At 35.3% G+C, this 25,318-nt stretch overlaps 1 protein-coding gene across 1 annotated transcript in view; it reads right to left on the bottom strand.

Moving 5' to 3' along the window:
- The window catches only part of ERBB4 (erb-b2 receptor tyrosine kinase 4), a 1,235,763-nt gene that overhangs the window by 549,809 nt on the left and 660,636 nt on the right, over positions 1-25,318 (bottom strand). The window contains exon 3 of the mRNA XM_061147924.1: positions 12,370-12,556. Within this exon, the coding sequence (XP_061003907.1) occupies positions 12,370-12,556 (187 nt within the window). The remainder of the gene's footprint in view (positions 1-12,369; positions 12,557-25,318) is intronic.

Below are 25,318 nucleotides of genomic sequence, written 5' to 3'. Positions count from 1 at the left end.
AACCACAAAACTTCAAGCTTCGGTTCCTTAGATGTAAAATGACAATAAAGATACTTTCCAGGTCAGCACTAACGAGCTATTTGTGAAAGGAAGAAAGGGAAACTTAAAAGCATTTTGTAAAGTTTGAAACTTTGACAATGTGGAATATTAAAGTCATCATGCCTTTGGTAAACATGGACAGACAACAACACGGAGCCTTGTTTCTTACCTCTGACCGGGAGTCTTAGGATCGGCCAAGCATGGGGCTGCCTCCTCTAACTAAACTTGTCAAAGATCTCACATGGTCTTTATTCTCGTTAAATACAGTTTCAGGTTCTCCCCAGATACTACTCACACTGATTCATGAGTTCCAATGATTCCAGCAAATCAGAATATGCCATAATCCAATAATTCCGGCCCCAACCTGTTTGGTGACTGGGAATGATGCAGAGAATTTACCAGCTCTTTCAGTCAAATATCTGCAGGCCTGGGCTTCCTAGGCAGCTCAATGATAAAGAAAACGACTGCCAACGCAGGAGACACAGGTGGGATCTCTGAGTCAGGAAGATCCCCTGGAGGAGGGCATGGCAACCCACTCCAGTATTCTTGCCTGGGAAATCCCATGGACAGAGAAGCGTGGTGGGCTACAGTCACAAAAAGTTGGACACAACTTAGTGACACAATTTGCAGGCCCAGCAAAGCAAATGCGAAGAAGAGGAGGTAGATATTCTGACATTTTTACTTCTTTCCTCAGAGTCAAATCATGGACTTATGGTGATAACAAATCAATTTCTCTCACTGCATTTCAGATCCTGAAGAGCAAAGAATTTCCTCCATTTTCTAAATGTCATAAGCAAACAAGCATGCTTTCTTAATAAACGGGCTTTAAGGGGGAGTTTGTTGACCTTATGTATTTTCTTAGAATATATATACTTTCTCTTAGGGAAAGGAACATACAGATCTTGGTATATGTTAGTTACAAGAAAGAATAATGGCTTTCTCTGCATCTATTGAGATAATCATATGGTTTTTATCTTTCAATTTGTTAATGTGGTGTATTACATTGATTGATTTGCGGATATTAAAGAATCCTTGCATTCCTGGGATAAAGCCCACTTGGTCATGGTGTATGATTTTTTTAATATGTTGTTGGATTCTGTTTGCTAGAATTTTGTTAAGGATTTTTGCATCTATGTTCATCAGTGATATTGGCCTGTAGTTTTCTTTTTTTTGGCATCTTTGTCTGGTTTTGGAATTAGGGTGATGGTGGCCTCATAGAATGAGTTTGTAAGCTTACCTTCTTCTGCAATTTTCTGGAAGAGTTTGAGTAAGATAGGTGTTAGCTCTTCTCTAAATTTTTGGTAGAATTCAGCTGTGAAGCCATCTGGTCCTGGGCTTTTGTTTGCTGGAAGATTTTTGATGACAGTTTCGATTTCCTTGCTTGTGATGGGTCTGTTAAGATCTTCTATTTCTTCCTGGTTCAGTTTTGGAAAGTTATACTTTTCTAAGAAATTATCCATTTCATCCAAGTTGTCCATTTTATTGGCATAGAGCTGCTGGTAGTAGTCTCTTATGATCCTTTGTATTTCAGTGTTGTCTGTTGTGATCTCTCCATTTTCATTTCTAATTTTGTCAATTTGGTTTTTCTCTCTTTGTTTCTTAATGAGTCTTGCTAATGGTTTGTCAATTTTGTTTATTTTTTCAAAAAACCAGCTTTTAGCTTTGTTGATTTTTGCTATGGTCTCTTTAGTTTCTTTTGCATTTATTTCTGCCCTGATTTTTAAGATTTCTTTCCTTCTGCTAACTCTGGGGTTCGTCATTTCTTCCTTCTCTAATTGCTTTAGGTGTAGAGTTAGGTTATTTAATTGGTTTTTTTCCTGTTTCTTGATGTAAGCCTGTAATGCTATGAACCTTCCCCTTAGCACTGCTTTTACAGTGTCCCATAGGTTTTGGGTTGTTGTGTTTTCATTTTCATTCATTTCTATACATATTTTGATTTCTTTTTTGATTTCTTCTATGATTTGTTGGTTATTCAGAAGCGTGTTATTTAGCCTCCATCTGTTTGAAGTTTTAACAATTTTTTCCCTGTAATTGAGATCTAATCTTACTGCACTGTGGTCAGAAAAGATGACTGGAATGATTTCAATTTTTTTGAATTTTCCAAGACCAGATTTATGGCCCAGGATGTGATCTATTCTGGAGAATGTTCCGTGTGCACTTGAGAAAAAGGTGAAGTTCATTGTTTTGGGGTGAAATGTCCTATAGATATCAATTAGGTCTAGCTGGTCCATTGTGTCATTTAAGGTTTGTGTTTCCTTGTTAATTTTCTGTTTAGTTGATCTATCCATAGTTGTGAGTGGGGTATTAAAGTCTCCCACTATTATTGTGTTACTATTAATTTCCTCTTTCATACTCGTTAGTGTTTGCCGTACATATTGCGGTGCTCCTATGTTGGGTGCATACATATTTATAATTGTTATATCTTCTTCTTGGATTGATCCTTTGATCATTATGTAGTGTCCTTCTTTGTCTCTTTTCACATCCTTTATTTGAAAGTCTATTTTATCTGATATGAGTATTGCGACTCCTGCTTTCTTTTGGTCTCCGTTTGCATGAAATATTTTTTTCCAGCCCTTCACTTTTAGTCTGTATGTGTCTCTTGTTTTGAGGTGGGTCTCTTGTAGACAGCATATATAGGGGTCTTGTTTTTGTATCCATTCAGCCAATCTTTGTCTTTTGGTTGGGGCATTCAACCCATTTACATTTAGGGTAATTATTGATAGTTGTGGTCCCGTTGCCATTTACTTTGTTGTTTTGGGTTCACGTTTGTACAACCTTTCTGCATTTCCTGTCTAGAGAAGATCCTTTAGCATTTGTTGAAGAGCTGGTTTGGTGGTGCTGAATTCTCTCAGCTTTTGCTTATCTGTAAAGCTTTTGAATTCTCCTTCATATCTGAATGAGATCCTTGCTGGATACAGTAATCTAGGTTGTAGGTTATTCTCTTTCATTACTTTCAGTACGTCCTGCCATTCCCTTCTGGCCTGGAGGGTTTCTATTGATAGATCAGCTGTTATCCTTATGGGAATCCCTTTGTGTGTTATTTGTTGTTTTTCCCTTGCTGCTTTTAATATTTGTTCTTTGTGTTTGATCTTTGTTAATTTGATTAATATGTGTCTTGGGGTGTTTCGCCTTGGGTTTATCCTGTTTGGGATGATTAAAACTCTCCAAAAAGCAGGAATAGAAGGAACATACCTCAACATAATAAAAGCTATATATGACAAACCCACAGCAAGCATCACCCTCAATGGTGAAAAATTGAAGGCATTTCCCCTGAAATCAGGAACAAGACAAGGGTGCCCACTCTCACCACTACTATTCAACATAGTGTTGGAAGTTCTGGCCACAGCAATCAGAGCAGAAAAAGAAGTAAAAGGAATCCAGATAGGAAGAGAAGAAGTGAAACCCTCACTGTTTGCAGATGACATGATCCTCTACATAGAAAATCCTAAATACTCTACCAGAAAATTACTAGAGCTAATCAATGAATATAGTAAAGTTGCAGGATATAAAATTAACACACAGAAATCCCTTGCATTCCTATATACTAACAATGAAAAAACAGACAGAGAAATTAAGGAAACAATACCATTCACCATTGCAACAAAAAGAATAAAATACTTAGGAGTATATCTACCTAAAGAAACAAAGGACCTATACATAGAAAACTATAAAACACTGATGAAAGAAATCAAAGAGGACACAAACAGATGGAGAAACATACCGTGTTCATGGATTGGAAGAATTAATATTGTCAAAATGGCTATTCTACCCAAAGCAGTCTATAGATTCAATGCAATCCCTATCAAGCTACCAACGGTATTTTTCACAGAACTAGAACAAATAATTTCACAATTTGTATGGAAATACAAAAAACCTCGAATAGCCAAAGTAATCTTGAGAAAGAAGAATGGAGCTGGAGGAATCAACCTACCTGACTTCAGACTCTACTACAAAGCCACAGTCATCAAGACAGTATGGTACTGGCACAAAGACAGAAATATAGGTCAATGGAATAGAATAGAAAGCCCAGAGATAAATCCACGAACCTATGGACACCTTATCTTTGACAAAGGAGGCAAGGATATACAATGGAAAAAAGACAACCTCTTTAACAAGTGGTGCTGGGATAACTGGTCAACCACTTGTAAAAGAATGAAACTAGAACACTTTCTAACACCATACACAAAAATAAACTCAAAATGGATTAAAGATCTAAATGTAAGACCAGAAACTATAAAACTCCTAGAGGAGAACATAGGCAAAACACTCTCCGACATAAATCACAGCAAGATCCTCTATGACCCACCTCCCAGAATATTGGAAATAAAAGCAAAACTAAACAAATGGGACCTAACGAAACTTAAAAGCTTTTGCACTACAAAGGAAACTATAAGTAAGGTGAAAAGACAGCCCTCAGATTGGGAGAAAATAATAGCAAATGAAGAAACAGACAAAGGATTAATCTCAAAAATATACAAGCAACTCCTGCAGCTCAATTCCAGAAAAATAAATGACCCAATCAAAAAATGGGCCAAAGAACTAAACAGGCATTTCTCCAAAGAAGACATAACAAACACATGATGGCTAACAAACACATGAAAAGATGCTCAACATCACTCATTATTAGAGAAATGCAAATCAAAACCACAATGAGGTACCATTACACACCAGTCAGGATGGCTGCTATCCAAAAGTCTACAAGCAATAAATGCTGGAGAGGGTGTGGAGAAAAGGGAACCCTCTTACACTGTTGGTGGGAATGCAAACTAGTACAGCCGCTATGGAAAACAGTGTGGAGATTTCTTAAAAAACTGGAAATAGAACTGCCATATGACCCAGCAATCCCACTTCTGGGCATACACACTGAGGAAACCAGATCTGAAAGAGACACGTGCACCCCAATGTTCATCGCAGCACTGTTTATAATAGCCAGGACATGGAAGCAACCTAGATGCCCATCAGCAGATGAATGGATAAGGAAGCTGTGGTACATATACACCATGGAATATTACTCAGCCATTAAAAAGAATTCATTTGAACCAGTCCTAAAGAGATGGATGAAGCTGGAGCCCCTTATACAGAGTGAAGTAAGCCAGAAAGATGAAGAACATTACAGCATACTGACACATGTATATGGAATTTAGAAAGGTGATAACGATAACCCTATATGCAAAACAGAAAAAGAGACACAGAAATACAGAACAGACTTTTGAACCCTGTGGGAGAATGTGAGGGTGGGATATTTCAAAAGAACAGCATGTATACTATCTATGGTGAAACAGATCACCAGCCCAGGTGGAATGCACGAGACAAGTGCTCGGGCCTGGTGCACTGGGAAGACCCAGAGGAATCGGGTGGAGAGGGAGGTGGGAGGGGGGATCGGGATTGGGAATACGTGTAAATCCATGGCTGATTCATATCAATGTATGACAAAACCCACTGGAAAAAAAAATAATAATAATAAAAATAAAATAAAATAAAATACAAAAAAAAAAAAAAAAAAAGAATGAATAATGACAGGTTTAAAGTCTCAAGTAGGGAATTTTCCTGAGAGTCCCATTCGGCTAAATTTCCTCAGTTTTTCCTAAGGATGCTATAGAGATGGAAAAGAATGAAGTTCATAGAATGGGAATTTTCAGGAACCCTGAATGGGAGATAAACCAAGGGTGTTGCTTCTTATGGCCTGAGTAGATTATCTTAGTACTTGTGACAGAAAACATGATGACTAGTGAAGGGAATAAAAACAAAATTGCCTTATTCCCTGGAGATTCCCCTTCCCATGTTTCATTTTTCCAGTAATGATCTCTCTTCTGATCAGTGATACAGCAGAAGAAATTCCCTTTTTACCTTCATACAGTTCTATAAATTCACTTATCAGTTCTCTAAAGCTGAGTCCTAGAAATTTGCTGAACCGGTCACTCTATCTGATCCCATCATTATAACATTTCCTTTCAACTATGCTTCTGTCTTACTTATACACATAAATGTATTGCTGTAGTTTTCATTTTTCTAGCTAATGCACACTGTTTGACATGACAAGCAAACAATCTTTAGAAAACATTGGCTAGAGTATCAATTTTAGGAATTGTGGACCTGATCTAAAAATTGACACCTTCATAAGAATGTGCCACTCTTCACTGATTCCATCTGACTCACAGGATTTTCACTGTAGGTTAGTTTTGATCAGGTCATTTTCCAAGTAATTTACCTTAAGCTAGGAGTATTCTTGGGATCATTTTGTTCCCGTAGATATCACAATATGCTGAGTGCTGCTTCTTATGTAAATATTGGTAGTACGTTTGTCAAACATCGTATTTAACAGCAATCCCTGAAACAGGCTGGTTGAACCCACTCAAACATTACTAAGACCTTTTACAGAGCTGCTGAAGAATGCTTAGTGACTCTACTGTCAGTAAAAGAACTTAGAATGAATAAGTCTCTTGTCTAGGTCAAGACAAATGTCAGGGCTAATGCAGAGTGAAACATGATGATGGGAATTTGAAATGAAGGGCTAGGGCAACAGGTGCTTGGCATGAGACACTGAAAGAGAAGAAAGAAGGGCTGTGAAGCACCCAAGGTGGCGATCAGACTGTAAGTAGACAAAGAAAAGCCTCAGGCTTCTCACTGCCAGAGAAAGAGATCTTACACTTCAAGTAGTTTCAAAGTAGAATCAGGAAGAGATGCTGAAATTTGGAGCGTCCTTTTGTCTAAACAAATCACTTTTCAAAGCCTTGGTGAGGCCACAGGCATCTAATTGAATATGCAGAAACAGGTACAATTGTTTTGCCAGTGTGTTGACGCAAAGGAAAGCTAAAAACAAAACAATACAGAGAAAGAGCACTGAGGTTGCCTAAACACTCTCTACATGGAAGGTGCTGTGGTTGACAAGTTCCCTGCTTTACTTCACTAATGCCTACAACTAGCACTATGAAGCAGACTTTTCCTTGGGTTTAAAGATGAAGATTCTGAGTCTCAGTGAGACACGCTAAGTGATGATATGACATTTAAACCAATTTTTCTGGTTCCACACCTATGCTTTCTGACATACACTGAGTCAATTCCAGGTGGCCTGTCCATTTCAAAATTCTTTATTTGAGAATTACTGAATAATGCCAAAGTGGGTTAGGAAATTTAAACGTTAAAAGGTGCTGCAATTCTTTGGTGTACTATTTTAATTAGTAGCCATTACAGACTCAAAGGCAGACATTCAGATGTACTACCCAGACATTTCCTCAATTCAGATGTTGTATTTCCTAGACTAAGCATTTTATTTTTAGTCTAGGAGAATTCAAAATTTAATATATCCTTTACATTATTATTGTGGGCTCCTCAAAATAACTTAAGCATTTTACTTTTTGATTTCGTCCACATCTCAAATAATTAATATGACTCAGTACACAGTTAACCAATTAAAATAGCCATATATATTACAGGCATTAATATGCGAATCTATAAGTCTAAGCTGAGCGCCGAAGAATTGACCCTTTTGAACTCTGGTGTTGGAGAAGACTGTTGAGAATCCCTTGGACTGCAGGGAGATCCAACCAGTCCATCCTAAAGGAAATCAGTCTTAAACAGTCATTGGAAGGACAGATGGTGAAGCTGAAACTCCAATGTTTTGGCCACCTGATGTGAAGAACTGACTCATTTGAAAAGACCCTGATGCTGGGAAAGATTGAAGGCGGGAGGAGAAGGGGATGACAGAGGATGAGATGGCTGGATGGCATCACCGACTCAATGGACATGGGTTTGAGTAAACTGCAGGAGTTGGTGATGGGCAGGGAGGCCTGGTGTGTTGCAGTGCACGGGGTCACAGAGTTGGACACGACTGAGCGACTGAACTGAACTGAACTGATAAGTCTAAAAATATGTAGCATATTTGGCTAACACTTGGAAAATAGAAATTTTGCATTTGTATCATCCCAAATTCCACCTACTCAAAACATATATTCCCTAATTCATAAAGTGAAAATTTAAATATTCAATTTGAGATTTGGTGTAAAAAAACAAATTCATATATTAAATTTCTACCTGGTTATCATCATTATAAAAAAGAATATAGATACTAGAACAGATGTAAGTACCCTTAGATATTTCTCAAAGATTCCTTCATATCTACAATATAAAATATTGATTAAGCTGTATCATATTGTTGGCCGTTACTAACAGACAAGGTAATTTTATAAATTATAAGAGAGCAAAATAAGAGTGGTTTTTATGTCCCATATAATAAAGCAACCTTTATATTTTGGCTAGACAGGTGACTAAATAAGTAGGAGCTCACCAACTTAAGGTTTTAAATATATTACACATTAATTTGAATTTCAAGTATGAATGTTTGTTTAAGAAGGAGCTGATAAAATCATGAGAACATCATCACTGAGAATGATTAAGAAGAACCACAGCCACATGCAAGTGAGCTTAACTGAGGAAGTAATAAAACATTCTCCCTGTCTCTGTCCTGTAATGCAGCGATGTCATTCCCAGTGACCTGGAGGTGAACATATGTCTGATGGGAAACACTGATGGCAGTCCGTGCTCTCTCTTTACCAGAAGAGGATAATCAGTGTAACAGGGCACTGAGAGCTCCCAAGACAAGCTCCTTACTCCATTTTGGATTTTAGTCCAGGGGCCTGACCCTTTGCACTTTCTCACCTCATTCACAATGGACCCGGGAAAGGTGAATGGCAGGAATAAGACGAGTCTTTCTGTTTAGCCCGAAAACATGTTTAAGTATGGTTCTTGTCTTTGGTCACAACCATAACAGAAGTAGCTAAGTGAGGTCTGTAGTAATGTTTATCATCCAAGGAATAGCTTCTGGTGAGCATCAAGCTAAATTAATAAAAATGCATAAGGTGAGGAGTTAATTTATATATGTGTAAGTGGTATCCAACTATTAACCCTTGTATATGATAGTCCTCATGTTAACCAAATATTCTACACAAAGATAGAGTTTGCAGGAGCATATGTACTATTATAAAGGCATGTCATTCTAAATATTATTCTAAAGTCAGCACAGCAAAAATTATTTCAGGAGAAACACAAAATATGAATATATCAAAAAGCTTTGAAATCTCAGTCTCAAAATTATTTGCTATAACAATAGTACTTGTTATTTATTTTGTTGAAAGTGCTCAAAAAGAAAATCTTGCTTAAAAGGAAAATTCATGATAAATTATTATTGTCCTTGCAATGGTTTACCATTATATAAAGTTGATATTAGACAAAATGGTAATATGGAAGAAAGTTTATTCCCAGCATCTTGCTCATCTCTGTACTCTTTTATACAAACTTTTCCACCCAAGGCTTTCTTTGTGGCTCAGCAGGTAAAGAATCTGCCTGTAATGCGGGAGACTTGGGTTCGATCCCTGGGTTGGAAAGATCGCCTGGAGAAGGGAAAGGCTACCCACTCCAGTATTCTGGCCTGGAGAATTCCATGGACTGTATAGTCCATGGGGTCCCAAAGGGTCAGACACGACTGAGTGACTTTTACTTCCATCCAGGTTTCCAATGTGTTCTTTTCATTCCTATGTCAACTGAGAGTATATTTGTTGTCATTCAATCATAAACATGTCTGAACTTTTCGTTCTCTTCTCTCCAGGAGATAATAAATGAATGAAAAGTATTTGGATCAAGTAAAGGTTAAGAGGCTAACTAGATATTTTGCTACCATTTCTTAGTATCTTTAATTAATTAGAACATTGTTTCTCAAACTTTAATAGTTATCAGAAATATTGGAGGGGTCCTTAATATACATATTGGTGGGCCCCAGCCCCAGAATTTACCATCCATTAGGTCTCGGGTGAAGCCCAAGAATCTGAATTTATAGAACAAGTACCCAGGTGATGCTGATATTGCAGGCCCCTTAAGAACTGGGTTAAAATTTTAACTCACTACTGCAGTTAGGCAATGAGGTATGGGGCTACTTAGCAGGTTTTCTATTTCCCTTCACATTATGCAAACCCTAAGTCTAAAATTAGAGCTAGCCTCAGTAGTTTCACCCTTAATATAACAGTATATATCCATTTTTTTTTGTATAACATATCAACAACAAAAGAAAGCTCTTTCCAAAACACAAAAACAATCTTACCTAAAGTGAACTGCAATGTTTGCTTACTACTTTGATCAAGTTACTTAGAAGACTAAACTCTAAGATTTTACTGTAGAGCAAATTTTATCCCAATTCCTTTCTGATGAAGAGTTAAATAGTTACAAGTCTTCTATCCTTCCTCATATATTCTTATACACAAACACAGTGGTACTTACTGTAAAACTTCTGATTTTCAAAATAAGAGCAACACTATTGATCTTATTATCTAAAATGTGATCAATGATTCTAGACTGTCTCATGGAATAAGTTGGCATGTAGTCATCATTCACATAAAATACGTATATTTAAATATCTGGAAAATTTTCCAAAATATCTAAATTTTCCATTTATTTTACTGTACTTTTCATTAACTCATATTGAAATAAGAAATTAATAATAACTGCTGAACAAATACTTATCTTTTCTAAACACTCAAATAACTAATTTACTCATTTGTTAATTTTCCATCTTTACTGCTACACAGGACAATATCATAAGGTTTTCTGGCAATTTAGGGAATAATATTTTTAAAATAACAATGCTATATCTTTATATTAAACTAGTCAAGCATAAGAAAGACAACTGTCACAATGACAAGACATGGTGGAAGCTCACTAACAGAAAAGATATATTCAAATGTTTCATAATTGTGACTAAATAATTCCCTTTTTATATTTTAATAGTATTGAGGTTAATGAGATGTGGAAATGAATAACTCTTTAAAGATTAATTTTCTTTGTGAGAAGATTCTTCAAATAGCATATATTGTAGAATAATAACATAATCATATGTTATAAGATTTTGAAAATAAATTTATTCAATTTTTTCTTTAATATAATCAGAGAAAAAGCAAGAAGAAAATACAATGCTTTTTTGGCAAGTTTTAATTGGATCATGTTATTTTTGGATTCCTAATTTCAATCATTCAATTTTTCTCTATTTCCAAAATTCTTCCTCCTATCATTATTTCTATGCAAGTAGCAATTTAGTCAAATACCCTGCTCTTCTGTAAGGAAAGTATTTTTGAAGAAAAAAAAAAGGTAAAAATGTTGACGAAGGATATAAATTCTGAGCAATTTGCATTTACCATTATGTCATGAAGTCTATAGCAATCATGTCCAAAATAAATAACATAATTATCACTCATTTCTTCATCCAAGATATTCCAATTTTAGTTCATGTCTGGATAACTATGAAGCTACTTCTAACTTAGAATTATATATTTTATGTCCTCTGTAAATATAGAAACATAATTTTAATAACTTGACAATATTAATCTTATTTTGTTTCTTTTTTTTGTTTCTTAACATTTTAAGGCAATACTTCTAAAATATTTCAAATTCCAGTATCAAGAAACATGATCACTCTGTGGACTCAAAGATACACAAAAAATATATTTCAGGTTTAATTAATAGTTCAAACTCCTTTCTCCCACTCTGATATAATTACTAATTAGCACATTTTTGGTTGAAGGCACATATAGTAAAATTCATGATTAGAATTCTTGTACCAATAGCCTCCACCATAGCCTTTATGAACTCTGAACCACATGAACTGAAAAGACATCAATTGAATTGCAAAGGCCAGCTTATAACACAGAGTCCTGACCAGAATTATTTGTAGCATGATGATAATTTTAGGTTGTTAGCAATTACCTAATTCCAACCTTAGGGGGAAAAAAATCACTGATGATTAAAGTTTTCTGAGGAAGAATTACTTATGGCGCTTAGTGGGTTGCTCAATAAGAGAAATCAAAACTGTATCAATACATTAGATATGTTTTCCAAAAATAAGGGATTGTACAGAAAGCTAGATTAATGGAATCAGATATAATGGTTTGTGTACTTACTGAGCTTTAACGAAAGTGAGAGTTAGGATGTTATTGCAGAGATTTGATGATATGGTCCACTGGTCACCTGAGACTACTGAACAGAGCATTCTTAAACCTGCTTCATATCTGTTTTCAGTCACTGAGCATTTCCTTAGAGTGTACTTCTGTTCAGATGAGATATAGTCATATGCTATCCTTCAGACTGCACTTACAATATCTGTACATAAAACTGGGGCAATGTAGGGCATCATTTCTCACAAAATGAATAAGTAGTATTGATGTGCATTTCAATGCTTTATAAAGTTTCTCAGTGTAATACACGCTGCAGAAACCATGTACACATGTGTGTGTGTCTATCACATTATATTGCTAATGGAAGTATATTTGCTATTTTGTATGCTTTCCTTACCAGTCAAGTTCTTCAGTCCAAGTTCTTGAAGTCCAAAGTTTCCATCTTTTCTGTAGTTTAAAAATATTGCCAAGGCATATCGATCCTCATAAAGCTTTGTCCCACGGATAATGCGCAAGTTCTCCAGAGGCAGATAGCGAAACTGATTAAGAGCCACCAACACGTAGCCTGTGACTTCTCGTATAGACTGAAAAGACACAAACGATGGCCTGTGTCAAACAATTTAAAACTGTCAGTACGTTTATGTAGTCATTTAGATAAAACAGTTATTTAATTCTAATTTTCAGCTTTTAATTGAATATACTAATTTCCATACCATATTATAAATAATTGCCTTGACACACAAGATCACAAGGGTTAGAATCTCATTTGAAGAGTGGGTTGTATTTTACTTTTAAGTCAAGAATGTGCCTTACAGTAAAAATAATGAATTTTATTGTATGAAGCACCCTTCATGTCTGAGATCTGGATATAATTAAAAGAATAAAGATCTCATTCTCTGACAGACTAAAATTAGATAGGAACACATAACTATCAATCTTTATATTTAAAAAATAAACTGGTAAGCTTATCACAAAATAAAGTTGCATTAATCTGTAGACTGTGGGACAGATTTCACACTGCTACATTATTGTTTAATTTTATAGAAATCAAAAAACAATTGCCTTATATAAATATATCTCTGGCTACATATATATATATATATATAATTCATATTGTGTTATATGCATTAGATACATACAATATGCATTAGATATTGATTATGGCTTCTAATTTAATTATTAACACAATTTTTATTTTGACTTTATGCTGTTTAAATGTAGTTGTCTATAAGTTAATTATTTGAAGGTTTGTGAGATATTTTAAAGCAAAAAAAAAAAATCACAAAAAGACTTTCAGTTCAGTTCAGTTCAGTCGCTCAGTCGTGTTCGACTCTTTGCAACCCCATGAATCGCAGCACGCCAGGCCTCCCTGTCCATCACACACTCCCAGAGTTTACTCGAACTCATGCCCATCGAGTCGGTGATGCCATCCAGCCATCTCATCCTCTGTCATCCCCTTCTCCTCCTGCCCCCAATCCCTCCCAGCATCAGGGTCTTTTCCAACGAGTCAACTCTTAGGCTTCATCTAAAGCTATAGTTTTTTATAAAATGCATATAAATGAAAGTCAAGTCCAACTCTTTACAACCTCATGGACTATACAGTCCATGGAATTCTCCAGGCCAGAATACTGGAGTAGGTAGCCGTTCCTTTCTCCAGGAGATCTTCCCAAGCCAGGGATCAAACCCAGGTCTCACACATTGCAGGCAGATTCTTTACCGGCTGAGCAACAAGGGAAGCCACAAATGCATATAAGCACAGTAATAAATATAGGTCTTAAATTAAAAATATATATATAATTCAGAAGTGTGAAAAAATTGATATTATTTAATGCCAATTTCAGACTATTTTTAGATCTCTTTATGTCAGCTGTTCCATGCTCAGTCTTTGGTCCTCTGTTTTTCTCTGTCTACTCTTATCCCCTTGTCTTACCCAAGTTTAAGGTTGATGATCTCCAAACTATTATTACCTCCAAACTCCTAAACACCAGGTTCATATCCAACTGCCTACACTGCATCTTCACTTGGATGCCTCACAGACTTCTCAGATACACATGCACAAAGCTTAACGTCTGTCTACCTTCCCTATCCTACCAACAGCCTTTGTCACCTTAGCTGATGTCAATTCATGCTTCCTATTATTCAGGCCGAAGTCTTGGGGACACTCTTGAATTCCCATTCACATACCAAAAGCAATCCATCCTATGTGTTCTATCTTTAAAAGGATTAAGGATCCAAGCATGTATGACATCCACTGGTATCCTCTGAGCCACCATCATTCTTTATCAAGATCACTATAATGGTTTCTGCTCTTGGTGCCTTCTGGTGTATTCTCAGTTAAGCCTAGCCCTGATCTTTTAAAAACATAAATCGAGTCAGGACACTTCTTAAAACTGAAATGTCTCCCAAGTCACTCAGAGCAATAAAATTCTGTAAATAATGAGTCAAAACCTGTATCTGTGTTGTCCAGTAGAGAAACCACTAGTCATAGATATCCACTGAACAACTGAAATATGGTTAGTATGAAATGAGATATGTTGTCAGTGTAAAACATTACAAATTTCAAATATTACATGTTGAAATGAAAACATTTTAGATAAATTGATTTATATTAGCTGCATTATTAAAGCTGAATTTACCTGTTTCTTTGTACCTTTATATTGTGGCTACATGGAAATTAAAAATTACATTTTTATGGCTCTCATTGCATTTCTAATGACAACTCTGTACTATATAACCTGTTCATCTTCCTTTTTCTGACTCTAACACCTTGCTCACTCTTTCTGATTTTGTTGGTCTCTGTCGTTCTTTCAGTATGCTGAGCATGGTCCTACTTCCAGGTGATGAGTGCAATTTTAAGCACCTGAGTCTCTCTCCTTCTTGATATCTACTTGGCTGATTTTCTCACCGCCGTCAGGTTTCTGCTCAAGTTTTACCTTCTCAGTTGAGATCACCTCTGATTGATCTATTTAATATGGCGACCCTCCCACTTTTACCCACTTTCACTTTTATTGTTTCTACAATACTTTTCACTCCCTAACATACTGTATACTTTATATATTTACCACATTTAATATTTATAGTCTTTCTCACCTTTTCCCAGAATATAAACACTACAAGTGTAACCATTTAATTTGCTCACTCCTGTGTCCCATGTAACAAGATCAGTACTGTTACGCAGTAAGAGGCCAATAAATGTTTGTTAAACACTGTGTCTCTTCACCAGCCATACCTTCCCCACTGGGTGGTCTGAGGAGTCCAGGTGATGCCTATCTGTAGCCTGCAATCCTCTCTTCTAGATAGATCATGCTGCAAACCTCTGTGAACCCAGAATTTCATTCCTCAAAAGCCCACTCCTCACCAAATATTTCTTTAGGGTCAGTGACATCATCTTTCTCAGTTGTGTTCTGCCCACCAGACAATAGACCGTGCCACCAATGTGAGTACACCAAGGAAGGATGGGATGGTCCAGGGGCATATCTTTAAGGGCAGGGTGCATAGATCCTGGATGTGCAGGCCAGTGTGTCCATTCACTTCTGTGCAAGGCCTCTCAGAATATGGATAGAACTAGGTGATGTAAGGGCTGCAAGCTGAAGGCCATCTCTCTCTACACCACCATAATCCTGAGGAGTCCAAAAATTCTAACATTTCACTTGGCTTTCCAGGTTGTTATAAAGATATATCTGTCAAAATGGGAGATAGAACTCATTTTATTGAATAACAGTTGCCTGATTTATAAGTAAATAATACACTACACAATATGTAAGCCTCCACTTGTATTCTTACTCCAGGCCCTAAGGATAAACACACTACCACTGATCACCATGACAAGCATAACACCAACAGAGCGAAGGTGGTGAGAAAGTGGCAAGAGACACATGAAACTGCTCATGTCTGATATCAAATCAGGAACTCTGAGCCACAGTAGGAATTCCTGAGACACTGAGCATTTTGGATTGAAGAGATGAATGGGAAAGAGGGGTCAAAGATCAGCAGTGGCATGCATTGTTTGCATGCTACCGTGTGCTTTAAAACCATACCTGCCTGACATAGTATATAGCCTTTGAGCCTTACAAGTTCCCCTCCAACCACTGTTAAAAATGATTCAGCTGATATTTGTTTGCATTCTTAAAAGAGAGATCACAAACACTTTTTAACATCATTTGGTCCAAAAGTAACATTATTTCATTCATTATAAAAACAATTTATTTCTAGCTTGTATATAATAATTATCAAGTACTCTGGGTTACAATGATGACACTATGAAAAAAGTTGGAGTATTGGGTATAATCAATATTATTAATCCTTTGGCTAAAATGTGTTATAATATCCATCATTCTTCCTAACAAACTCATGATTAGGTCTAACTTCACCTAGGAAGTGGATCTTTTTTAATAAAAACTGTAAAAATCTATTGGTTTATCCTAAGATAGAAGGTCACAGGGACAGGATTATTAGAGAAAACACAGGTGAAGCATACTCAGGACAAGGAGAGGTTTATGAGCAAAGACACAACGTCAGCAGAAATTCTGCAGTGTTTATAAGAGGGATAAACTCTTTGTAGCTATTAACTGAAAAAGATGTACCACTTGGAATGGGCTTTTTGGCCACACATTAGCAGAGGCTACAAATAACCTGCAAATAATGAAGGCTCTAGTATAAAAAGTGTTATAGATATGAGCAAAGAACAACAGTGAACATATAAAGATCAACTAATCAGAGAAGAGGGTGCTCCAAGTGCCTTTAGCCACATGAGAAGTAAGAGATAACTAAGAACATCTTTGCATTCACATATTATTTAATGCATGTATGCACGTATATACCTTTGAATTAACTGCATTGTAAAATGTATGTACTTCTCATTCCAGAGGGTGCATTAAATTATTCTTAAAAACATTTTTATTATCTTCATGAAAAGTCAGGTTAAAAACAATAGTTACTCCTTTGACCAGATTCTGGGACTGGAGGGATTTACTGATTTAATTGAGATTTTTGTGTCTAAAATGACTCTCTTTCATTATCCATACTGCTTATTTATTACACTCTGGTCTTGCAAAATAATACACGTACCTTAAACATTAGCTTAACAAGTAATTATTCTGCTATGGGAACACTGGGGTATCATGGTATGTTCATGTTGAGAAATCATATGTTCAAACCATTTTGAACAAAGCCACCCATGAGTAGGTGATATCTAATTTATTCATGACAAATTTTCTGATAATAATGATGGTGGAGATCCTATTCACCTCATCCCAAACATCCCTTCCCACCTACTCAGCTAATTATGTAAATATTAGGAGAAGAAAGATTACAGAAAATCCTTCAATCCAAAATTTATTGCTCTAGACTTTTATATCTGGAGGGTCCCACGGAACCAAGTAATTTTTAAAGAATAATAGGAGATGAATATAAAATGTTATATTTAAAAGCCACAAATATGGCTTGACTTTGTCCTAGCTTCTTTATGTTTGTTTTTTTGAATTTATAGTCACATTCTTATAGGTATTTATACATATACATATATATATATGTACACACACATACACACACACACATATACATATATATATATATATATATAGAGAGAGAGAGAGAGAGAGAGAGAGAGACAGAGAGACAGAGAGAGGGGGAGAGAGACAGAAAGAGAGAGAGAGTGTTAAACATACGGTAAGAAATGTGAGCTCAACTGCCAGGCAAAGCTGGGCTGTGCCTTCAAGCTTTGTGGTCTTGACCAAGTTGTTTGTCCTATCTGAATCTCAGTTTCTTCATCTTAAAAAGTAAATAGCAAATACCTCTCTTCTTTTTAAAGGTGTTATAAAGAATAGAAGATATAAGGAAAATGTCTGTAAGAGTTCAACAAACGCTAACTCTAATAAATAATGTTATCCTTGTTAATAGCTAAGGCAGATGAACTATCTGTAGACAGTCAGAGTTGAGGACAAAAATAAGAACCATTGCTTCTAATTTCTTTGTCATGTGGCCTTCGGTATGTTTGTATCTTACCTCTTCAATTTCTGATTTATTTGTAAATTATAGAATTGGTTCCTTATATTGTTTTTGTGTATGTTATGACCATTAGTACAGACCCTGGCACTGAACAGATGGCTGTTGAATTAAAAAGTAGGATGCAATGCTTAAGGCATTTTTAGATATTGTTTTTCACTGAAAATGATTCTATGAAATTTTTGATAATTAAAAAAAAAGTTATTTGAACAACACAATCATGACTGTGTCCAAGGACCACAACTGTAAATAGAAATCATTAGAATGCATCAGAAAAGAGAAAACTCAGGCTCTGGTTCTAGTTCAGTTATGTTTAGTCCTAGGAAACTGCCTATTTTGTCAACTGAAGACTGAATGCCTACCAATATTCACCCACTGATATCCCTCTCCTTGTGGTGTAAGCTGCTGCTGACTAAAACTGATTTTCATTGTCAGTGTATGCTTCCACAGAGACTCTGTGCAAGTGAATACTACTGACAATCATTAAACCCCTAAATGCTTCAAAACACATCTAATCCAAGGAACAGTTTGATATCCATGCCATTTGATGATGGAAATAAAAAGAAATGGAAAAATGAAAGAAATTTGACCAACTTTTCATACCATATTAACAGTAAACATTGGGGGATAATGCATGGTTTGCTCTGAAGGACAGAAATTTATAACCACTTTTTCTTATATGATACTTTAAGAAAAAAAATGTGAAAACTGCAGTTATACACTTTCCAGGATTCAGTTGCCATTCAACCAAAAATTAGAAGAGATTGTGCTGATTCACTGGGCTTTCCATTTACCTTCAGATGATTCCAGAAAAATCAATCTTTATTGTTTCTAAATCTCTATTGCATTTCACAATTCTTATAACCACTGTTCCTTTTTTTATTTGAAACAATTCCCTTATTCTTTAATTATAGTTGATTTTCTCTAATTTGGTACTTAGTGAGAATAGTGAATAGTTCCTTAAATATTCCTTCATTTACCTTAAAATTCAGGTGATTGCAGTACTTCACAATTTCTGAATATTTAATCAGGGTTTAGGGACAATTTTTCACACATTAAAAATAATAATACATTCTTGGCTAAATGCATAAAGCGCTGTTTTCTAGATTTTTTTTCCTACTCAAATTATATACCAAATCCTTGTTATTTTTCTTTAATATGAGCATCTTTGAAAATACACCTGTCTATTTTTGTTAAGACTTTCTGTAGCAAGTCAAAATAGTTCTGAATTACTAACTTCTACTCTAGTGTCTCTAATGTACTCACACCCAACTAGATATCATACACAAGTATTCCAAACTGACATTTTAATATTCTTTTATAATTATTTAAAATATACAAAACTATTGAGATTTATTGTTTCTGGACCAAGGTGTGGACTGGGAAAGTCCTGAGTTTGCTCCCTTTTGTGGACTCACTGAAACTCCAACTATATATACAACAATCGTCTCTCAAAACTACCTGAAGGCTAGCAGAACAAGTCTTCCACAACTAAGGATATAGAGAAAAGGACCCATTGAGATAGGTAGGTCGGGCAGAGATGTGGTCTGATCAGAACTCTCACTCTTCGTGTGCCCATGCATGCATGCATGCATGCTAAGTCTCCTCAGTTGTGTCCGACTCTGTGCAACCCTATGCCCCAGGCTCCTCCATCCACAGGATTCTCCAGGCAAGAATAGTGGGGTGGGCTGCCATTTCCTTCTCCAGTGGCCATGAATAAGTAGTGGTATATCACAACCATGAAGGTTGCCCCTGAGAAGCAAGGGATCTGATCCCCACATAAAGCTTTCCAGCCTGGGCTTGCACTGGGAAGATAAAACTCCATAACACTGAATTTAAAAATCAGCAGAGCTTACATCTGGAAGAGCAGAAGGACTATGGGGAACCACATGACCATCATAGCAAACTAAAACCAAAATCCTACACTACAGACACAAAACATAAATTTTTAAAAATTGCAAATATACCACTAAAGAAAATCATCAAACTGCAAGGCAATAGGATAAGAGAAGGATAAAGGAACAGAGAAGAAGTATAAAATCAATCAGAAAACAGCCAAATGGCAAAAAGTATACCTATCAAAAATTATGTTAAATATAAATAGATTAAATGCCCCCAGTCAAAAGACATAAGGTGGATGAACAGAGAGAAAAAAGAAAAAAAAGATTAACCAACAATTCCACCCCCACAAAAGAAGTATTCATATATGAGCAGCTTATACAAAACTCATTTCAGATCTAAATATATATATATATACACACAGAATAAAAGTGAAAATATAGACAAAAGATATCTCATGCAAAGGGAATCAAAAAGAGAGCTAGAATAACAATATTTATATTAGACAAAATACAATTTAAAACAAAGACTCTAACAAGAGACAAAGAGGGACATTACATAATGATAAGGGCTCAATCTAACAAGTGTAACACTTGTAAATATTTATACACCCAACACAGAACCTAAATAAAGAAAATATAAAGACATGAATAGAGATTTTATAGTATTAATAATAAAATAATAGTAGGGCTGACCTATATCAATGGATAGATTATCCAGACCAAAAAACAATAAGCAAACATTGGACTTAGTTGAAACACTATATCATAAAAAGTTAATAGATATATACAGAACATTTCACCCTAAAATAGCAGACAAAACATTACTTTCAATTGAACAAGAAACCTTCTCCAACACAGATCACATGTTAGGCAACTAAGCAATCCACTTTAAATATAAGATTGAAATGATATCAAGTATCTTTTTCAACCACAAAAGTGTGAAACTAGAAAGCAATTGCAAGAGGGAAAAAAATAAACACACAATGGCTAAGCAACATACTATTAAATAACCAGTGAGTCAATGAAGACATCAAAGAGGAAACTTAAAAGAAAATGTTGAGACAAATGAAAATGGACACAACATTCCAATATCTACAGAACACAACAAAATTAGCTGTGAGAAGAAAGGTTATAACAAAGCAGGTCTTCCTCAAGTAACATGAATTATCTCAAATTAACAATCTAGCATATCTAAAGTAAAAGAAAAAGAATAAGCAAAGCTGGGTATAGTAGAAGGAAGGATATAATAAAGATCAAAGATGAAAAAAAAATGAAATAGAGATTTAGAAAACAGAAAAATCAATAAAATTTGAGGAGGTGGTCTTCCCTGGTAGCTCAACTGGTAAAGAATCCAGCTGCAGTGCAGTTGACCCCAGCTCAATTTCTGGGTCGGGAAGATCTGCTGGAGGAGAGATAGGCTATCCACTCCGGTATTCCTGGACTTCTCTGGTGGCGAAATTGGTAAAGAATCTGCCCTGCAATGTGGGAGCCCTGGGTTTGATCCCTGGACTGGGAAGATCCCCTGGAGAAGGGAATGGTTACCCTCTCCAGTATTCTGACCTGGAGAATTCTTTGGGCCACAAAGAGTTGGATGTGATTGAGGGACTTCCACTATTGGTAAAAATAAGAGTGATGAAACTTTGGCAAGCCTCACAAGGAAAAAAAAAAAAAGCTCAACTAATAAAATCAGAAATGAACAACAAAAAATTGCAAACAACATCATAGAAATATAAAGGATGATATTAGGTTACTAAACAATTACTAAATAATTAAAAGTTAACAAACTGGACAACCTAGAAGACAACAAAAATTCCTAGAAATAATCTTCTAAGACTAAATCATGCAGAAATAAAAAGTCTGAACAGAATGATCACCTGTAATGAGATTGAATCAGTAATCAAAAACTTCAAATAAAGAAAAGTATAGGAACCAAAGGCTTCATGAGATAATTCCACCAAACAATTATAGAACAGTCAATACCTATCCTTCCCAAACCTTTCAAAAACTATAGAAGATAAACACTTTCAAATTCCTTCCATTATTCCAATAGAAAAAGCAAAGATACTACAAAAAATAAAATTACAGGTAAATATCTCTAGTGAATAAAGACAAACATTTTTTCAACAATATATTAAAAAACCAAATCCAACAATGCATAAAAAGGATCACACACTTAGATAAAGTGGGATTTATTTCAAGGAAGCAAGGATGATTTAATACTGCAACTCAATCAATATGACACACATTAACAAAAGGAAGGAAGAAAAAAAGTTACATCTTCATCTCAATAGACACTGAAAAATCATTTGCCAAAATTCAACATTCGTTCATGATAAGAACTCTCATTAATGTTAGTACAGAAGAAACGTATCTCAGCATAATAAAAGCCATTTGAGAAACCCACAACTAATATCATATTCAACAAGGAAAAGTTGAAGTTTCTCCTCTAAAATCAGGAAAAAGAAAAGGCTATTATTCTCACCACTCCTATTTAGCACAGTACTGGAAGTATACTAGCCACAGCAATCAGAAGTAAAAGGCATTTAAATTGAGAGAAGAAAAGGAAGAAGTAAAACTGGCATTTGCAACTGTTATTTGCAGATGGCATGTTATTATATATAGAAAATCTTAAAGTCTCAACCAAAAAAAAAAAAAAACTATGAGAATTAATAAACAAAATCAGTTAAGTTTCAGGATTCAAGATTAATATACAGATTTTTTTTGCTTTTTATATAATAAAAATGAACTATGAGAAAGAGGAAACAAGAAAGCAATCATATTTACAATTTCATCAAAAAGAGAAGAATTTCTAGGAACAAACTTAACAGGAGAGGGAAGAAACATATAATGTGAAAACTCTAAGACACTGATGAAGGGGGTTGAAGATGATACTAAGAAATAGAAGGATGTCAGTCCTGTTGAACTCTTTGTGACCTCATGAACTGTAGCCCACCAGGCTCCTCCATCCATGGGACTTTTTTGCAGCAAGAATACTAGCGTGGGTTACCATTTCCCCCTCAGGGGATCTTCCAAATCCAAGGATTAAACTCACATCTCCTGCATGTCCTGAATTACAGGTGAATTCCATATAGCTGAGCCACTGAGGAAGTCCTCATGTGCTGGAAGAATTTTGAATTTCCATACTACACAAAAGGAGGCAAGACCATGCAATGGAGAAAAGATAATCTCTTCAGTAACTGGTGGTGGTAAATATAGGATCAGAAACCATAAAATTCCTATAGGAAATTATAGGCAGAATATAAATCTTTGACATAAATCATAGCAATACTTTGTTTGGATATGTCGCCTAAGGCAAAGTGAACCAAAGCAAAAATGAACACGTGGGACCTAACTACACTTAAAAGATTTTGAAAATAAAATAAAACTTCAAAACAAAAATACAACCTACTTAATTGAAGAAAATATTTGCAAATTATATGACTGATAAGAATTTAACATTTATAATACTAAAGAGCTCATGCAGCTCAATAACTAATAAACAACTCAATTTAAAAAATACAGTAGAAGACCTGAATAGACATTTTTCCAGAGAAGGTATAAAGATGGCCAATAGGCACATAAAGAGATGCTCAACATTGCTAATCATCAGAAAAATGCAAGTCAAAATCACAATGAGATATTATTTCATACTTCTCAGAATGACTATCATCAAAAAGTCTACAAATAACACATGTTGGTGAAGATGTGGAGAAAAAGGAGCTCACATACACTGCTGATAGGTATGTGAATTTGAAGAACCACTATGGAAAACACTAAGGAAGTTCCTCAAAAAAGTAAAAATATAACCACCATATGATCAAGGATTTCCACTCGTGGGTATATATCTGAAGAAAACACAAACACTATTTTGAATAGATACATGTACCCCAATGTCCATGAAAGAATGAGTTACAGTCACCAAGACATGGAAGACATCTAAGTGTCTAGTGTCCATCAACAGATAAATGGATAAAGAATATGTGGTATATATACACACATGTATGTATACATATATGTACCTATATACATCTGCACACACACATACACATATATACACACGCATACATACACACAGAGGAATATTACTCAGCCATAAAAAAGAATGAAATTTGGTCTTTGCAAGGACATGGATGAACCTAGAGGGGTTATGCTAAGTGAAATAAGTTAGATAAAACAAATACTATATGTTATAATTTATATATGGAATCTAAAACATAAAACAAACACATTAACATAAGAAAACAGGAACAGTCTCACAGACTTAGAAGATAAACTAGTGGTAACCAGAGGGGAGAAGGGAAGTAAGAGGGGAAAGATAGGAATAGGACATTGAGAGTCACAAACCACTATGTATAAATAAATGTTACAAGAACACAGCTCCAAGTATATAGCCCATATTTTATAGTAATTTTAAATGGAGCATAATGTACTAAAAATATTGCCATTATGTCACAAGCCTGAAACTAATATAATATTATTAAATCAAAATATACTTCAATTAAAAATACTGATTGTCAGTACTTTTATACATCCGTGACCACACATGAATCAAAGCATTGCAATATTTATTTTTATTTACATGTGATGTATATTTTTCTCCATAGAGAACAAATTGGTTGGGACAATGCAGCCCAGTGCTTTAATTTAGGTGCTGCAGTTTAATTTGACTCTTGTCCCCATTAATTATTGACCTTGCACAATGTATTTAGTCTTAACTTCTCTTCTGAAATACAGGACACATTTCTGCTAAGTGCTCAAAAGCTGAAGATCTTCAAAAGATGATCAATGTCTTCAACATATTATTTTTATTTTTTTTTTATTTTTTTTATTATTATTTTTTTTATTATTTTTATTTTTTTTTTCCAGTGGGTTTTGTCATATTATTTTTAGTTGTTATAAAAAAGTTATAAATATTTTGTGTAGTTTAGGAATGCAAGCAAATAATACGCAAGAAAATACACCTCTGATATTTGAGTTGATAAATTAAAAGTGGTGCTACACAGTACATAAAGTTGTAGACTCCAGTGAAACTGCCTGTTATGGTCTGAATGATGGCCCCTTTAGCCTGTATGTTGAAATCTTAACTCCCAGTATATTAGAATGTGACTGTATTTGAAGCCTGGTCTTTAAAAAGTTAATCGAATTAAAATGAGGTCATTGGGGAGGCCATAATAAAATGACTGATAGCTACCTGGTGATTCAAACTGCAAAGACTCTGCCTGCAACGTGAGAGACTCAGGTTTGATCCCTGGGTTGGGAAGAATCCCTGGAGAAAGGAGGAATTTCTCTGTTTCTAAAGGAATAACTATGTATTACCAAGGTTTAGATGAGCGAATTACTTGATACCATTTCAACCTACAATTGAGTTACAATATAGTTTCACGTCTGAGATCTTTTATAAATATGAATTTTCCACTCTCAAAATGTAAAGGAGGAATATGTGCCCTCATGAAATGACTGTGATAACAGCTTCCCCTCCTACAAAGCATCTGGGAAATGGCC

The sequence above is a fragment of the Dama dama genome, chromosome 8, assembly GCF_033118175.1.
Source record: "Dama dama isolate Ldn47 chromosome 8, ASM3311817v1, whole genome shotgun sequence".
Classification (NCBI taxonomy): domain Eukaryota; kingdom Metazoa; phylum Chordata; class Mammalia; order Artiodactyla; family Cervidae; genus Dama; species Dama dama.
This window is presented reverse-complemented; position numbering and strand designations above follow the sequence as displayed.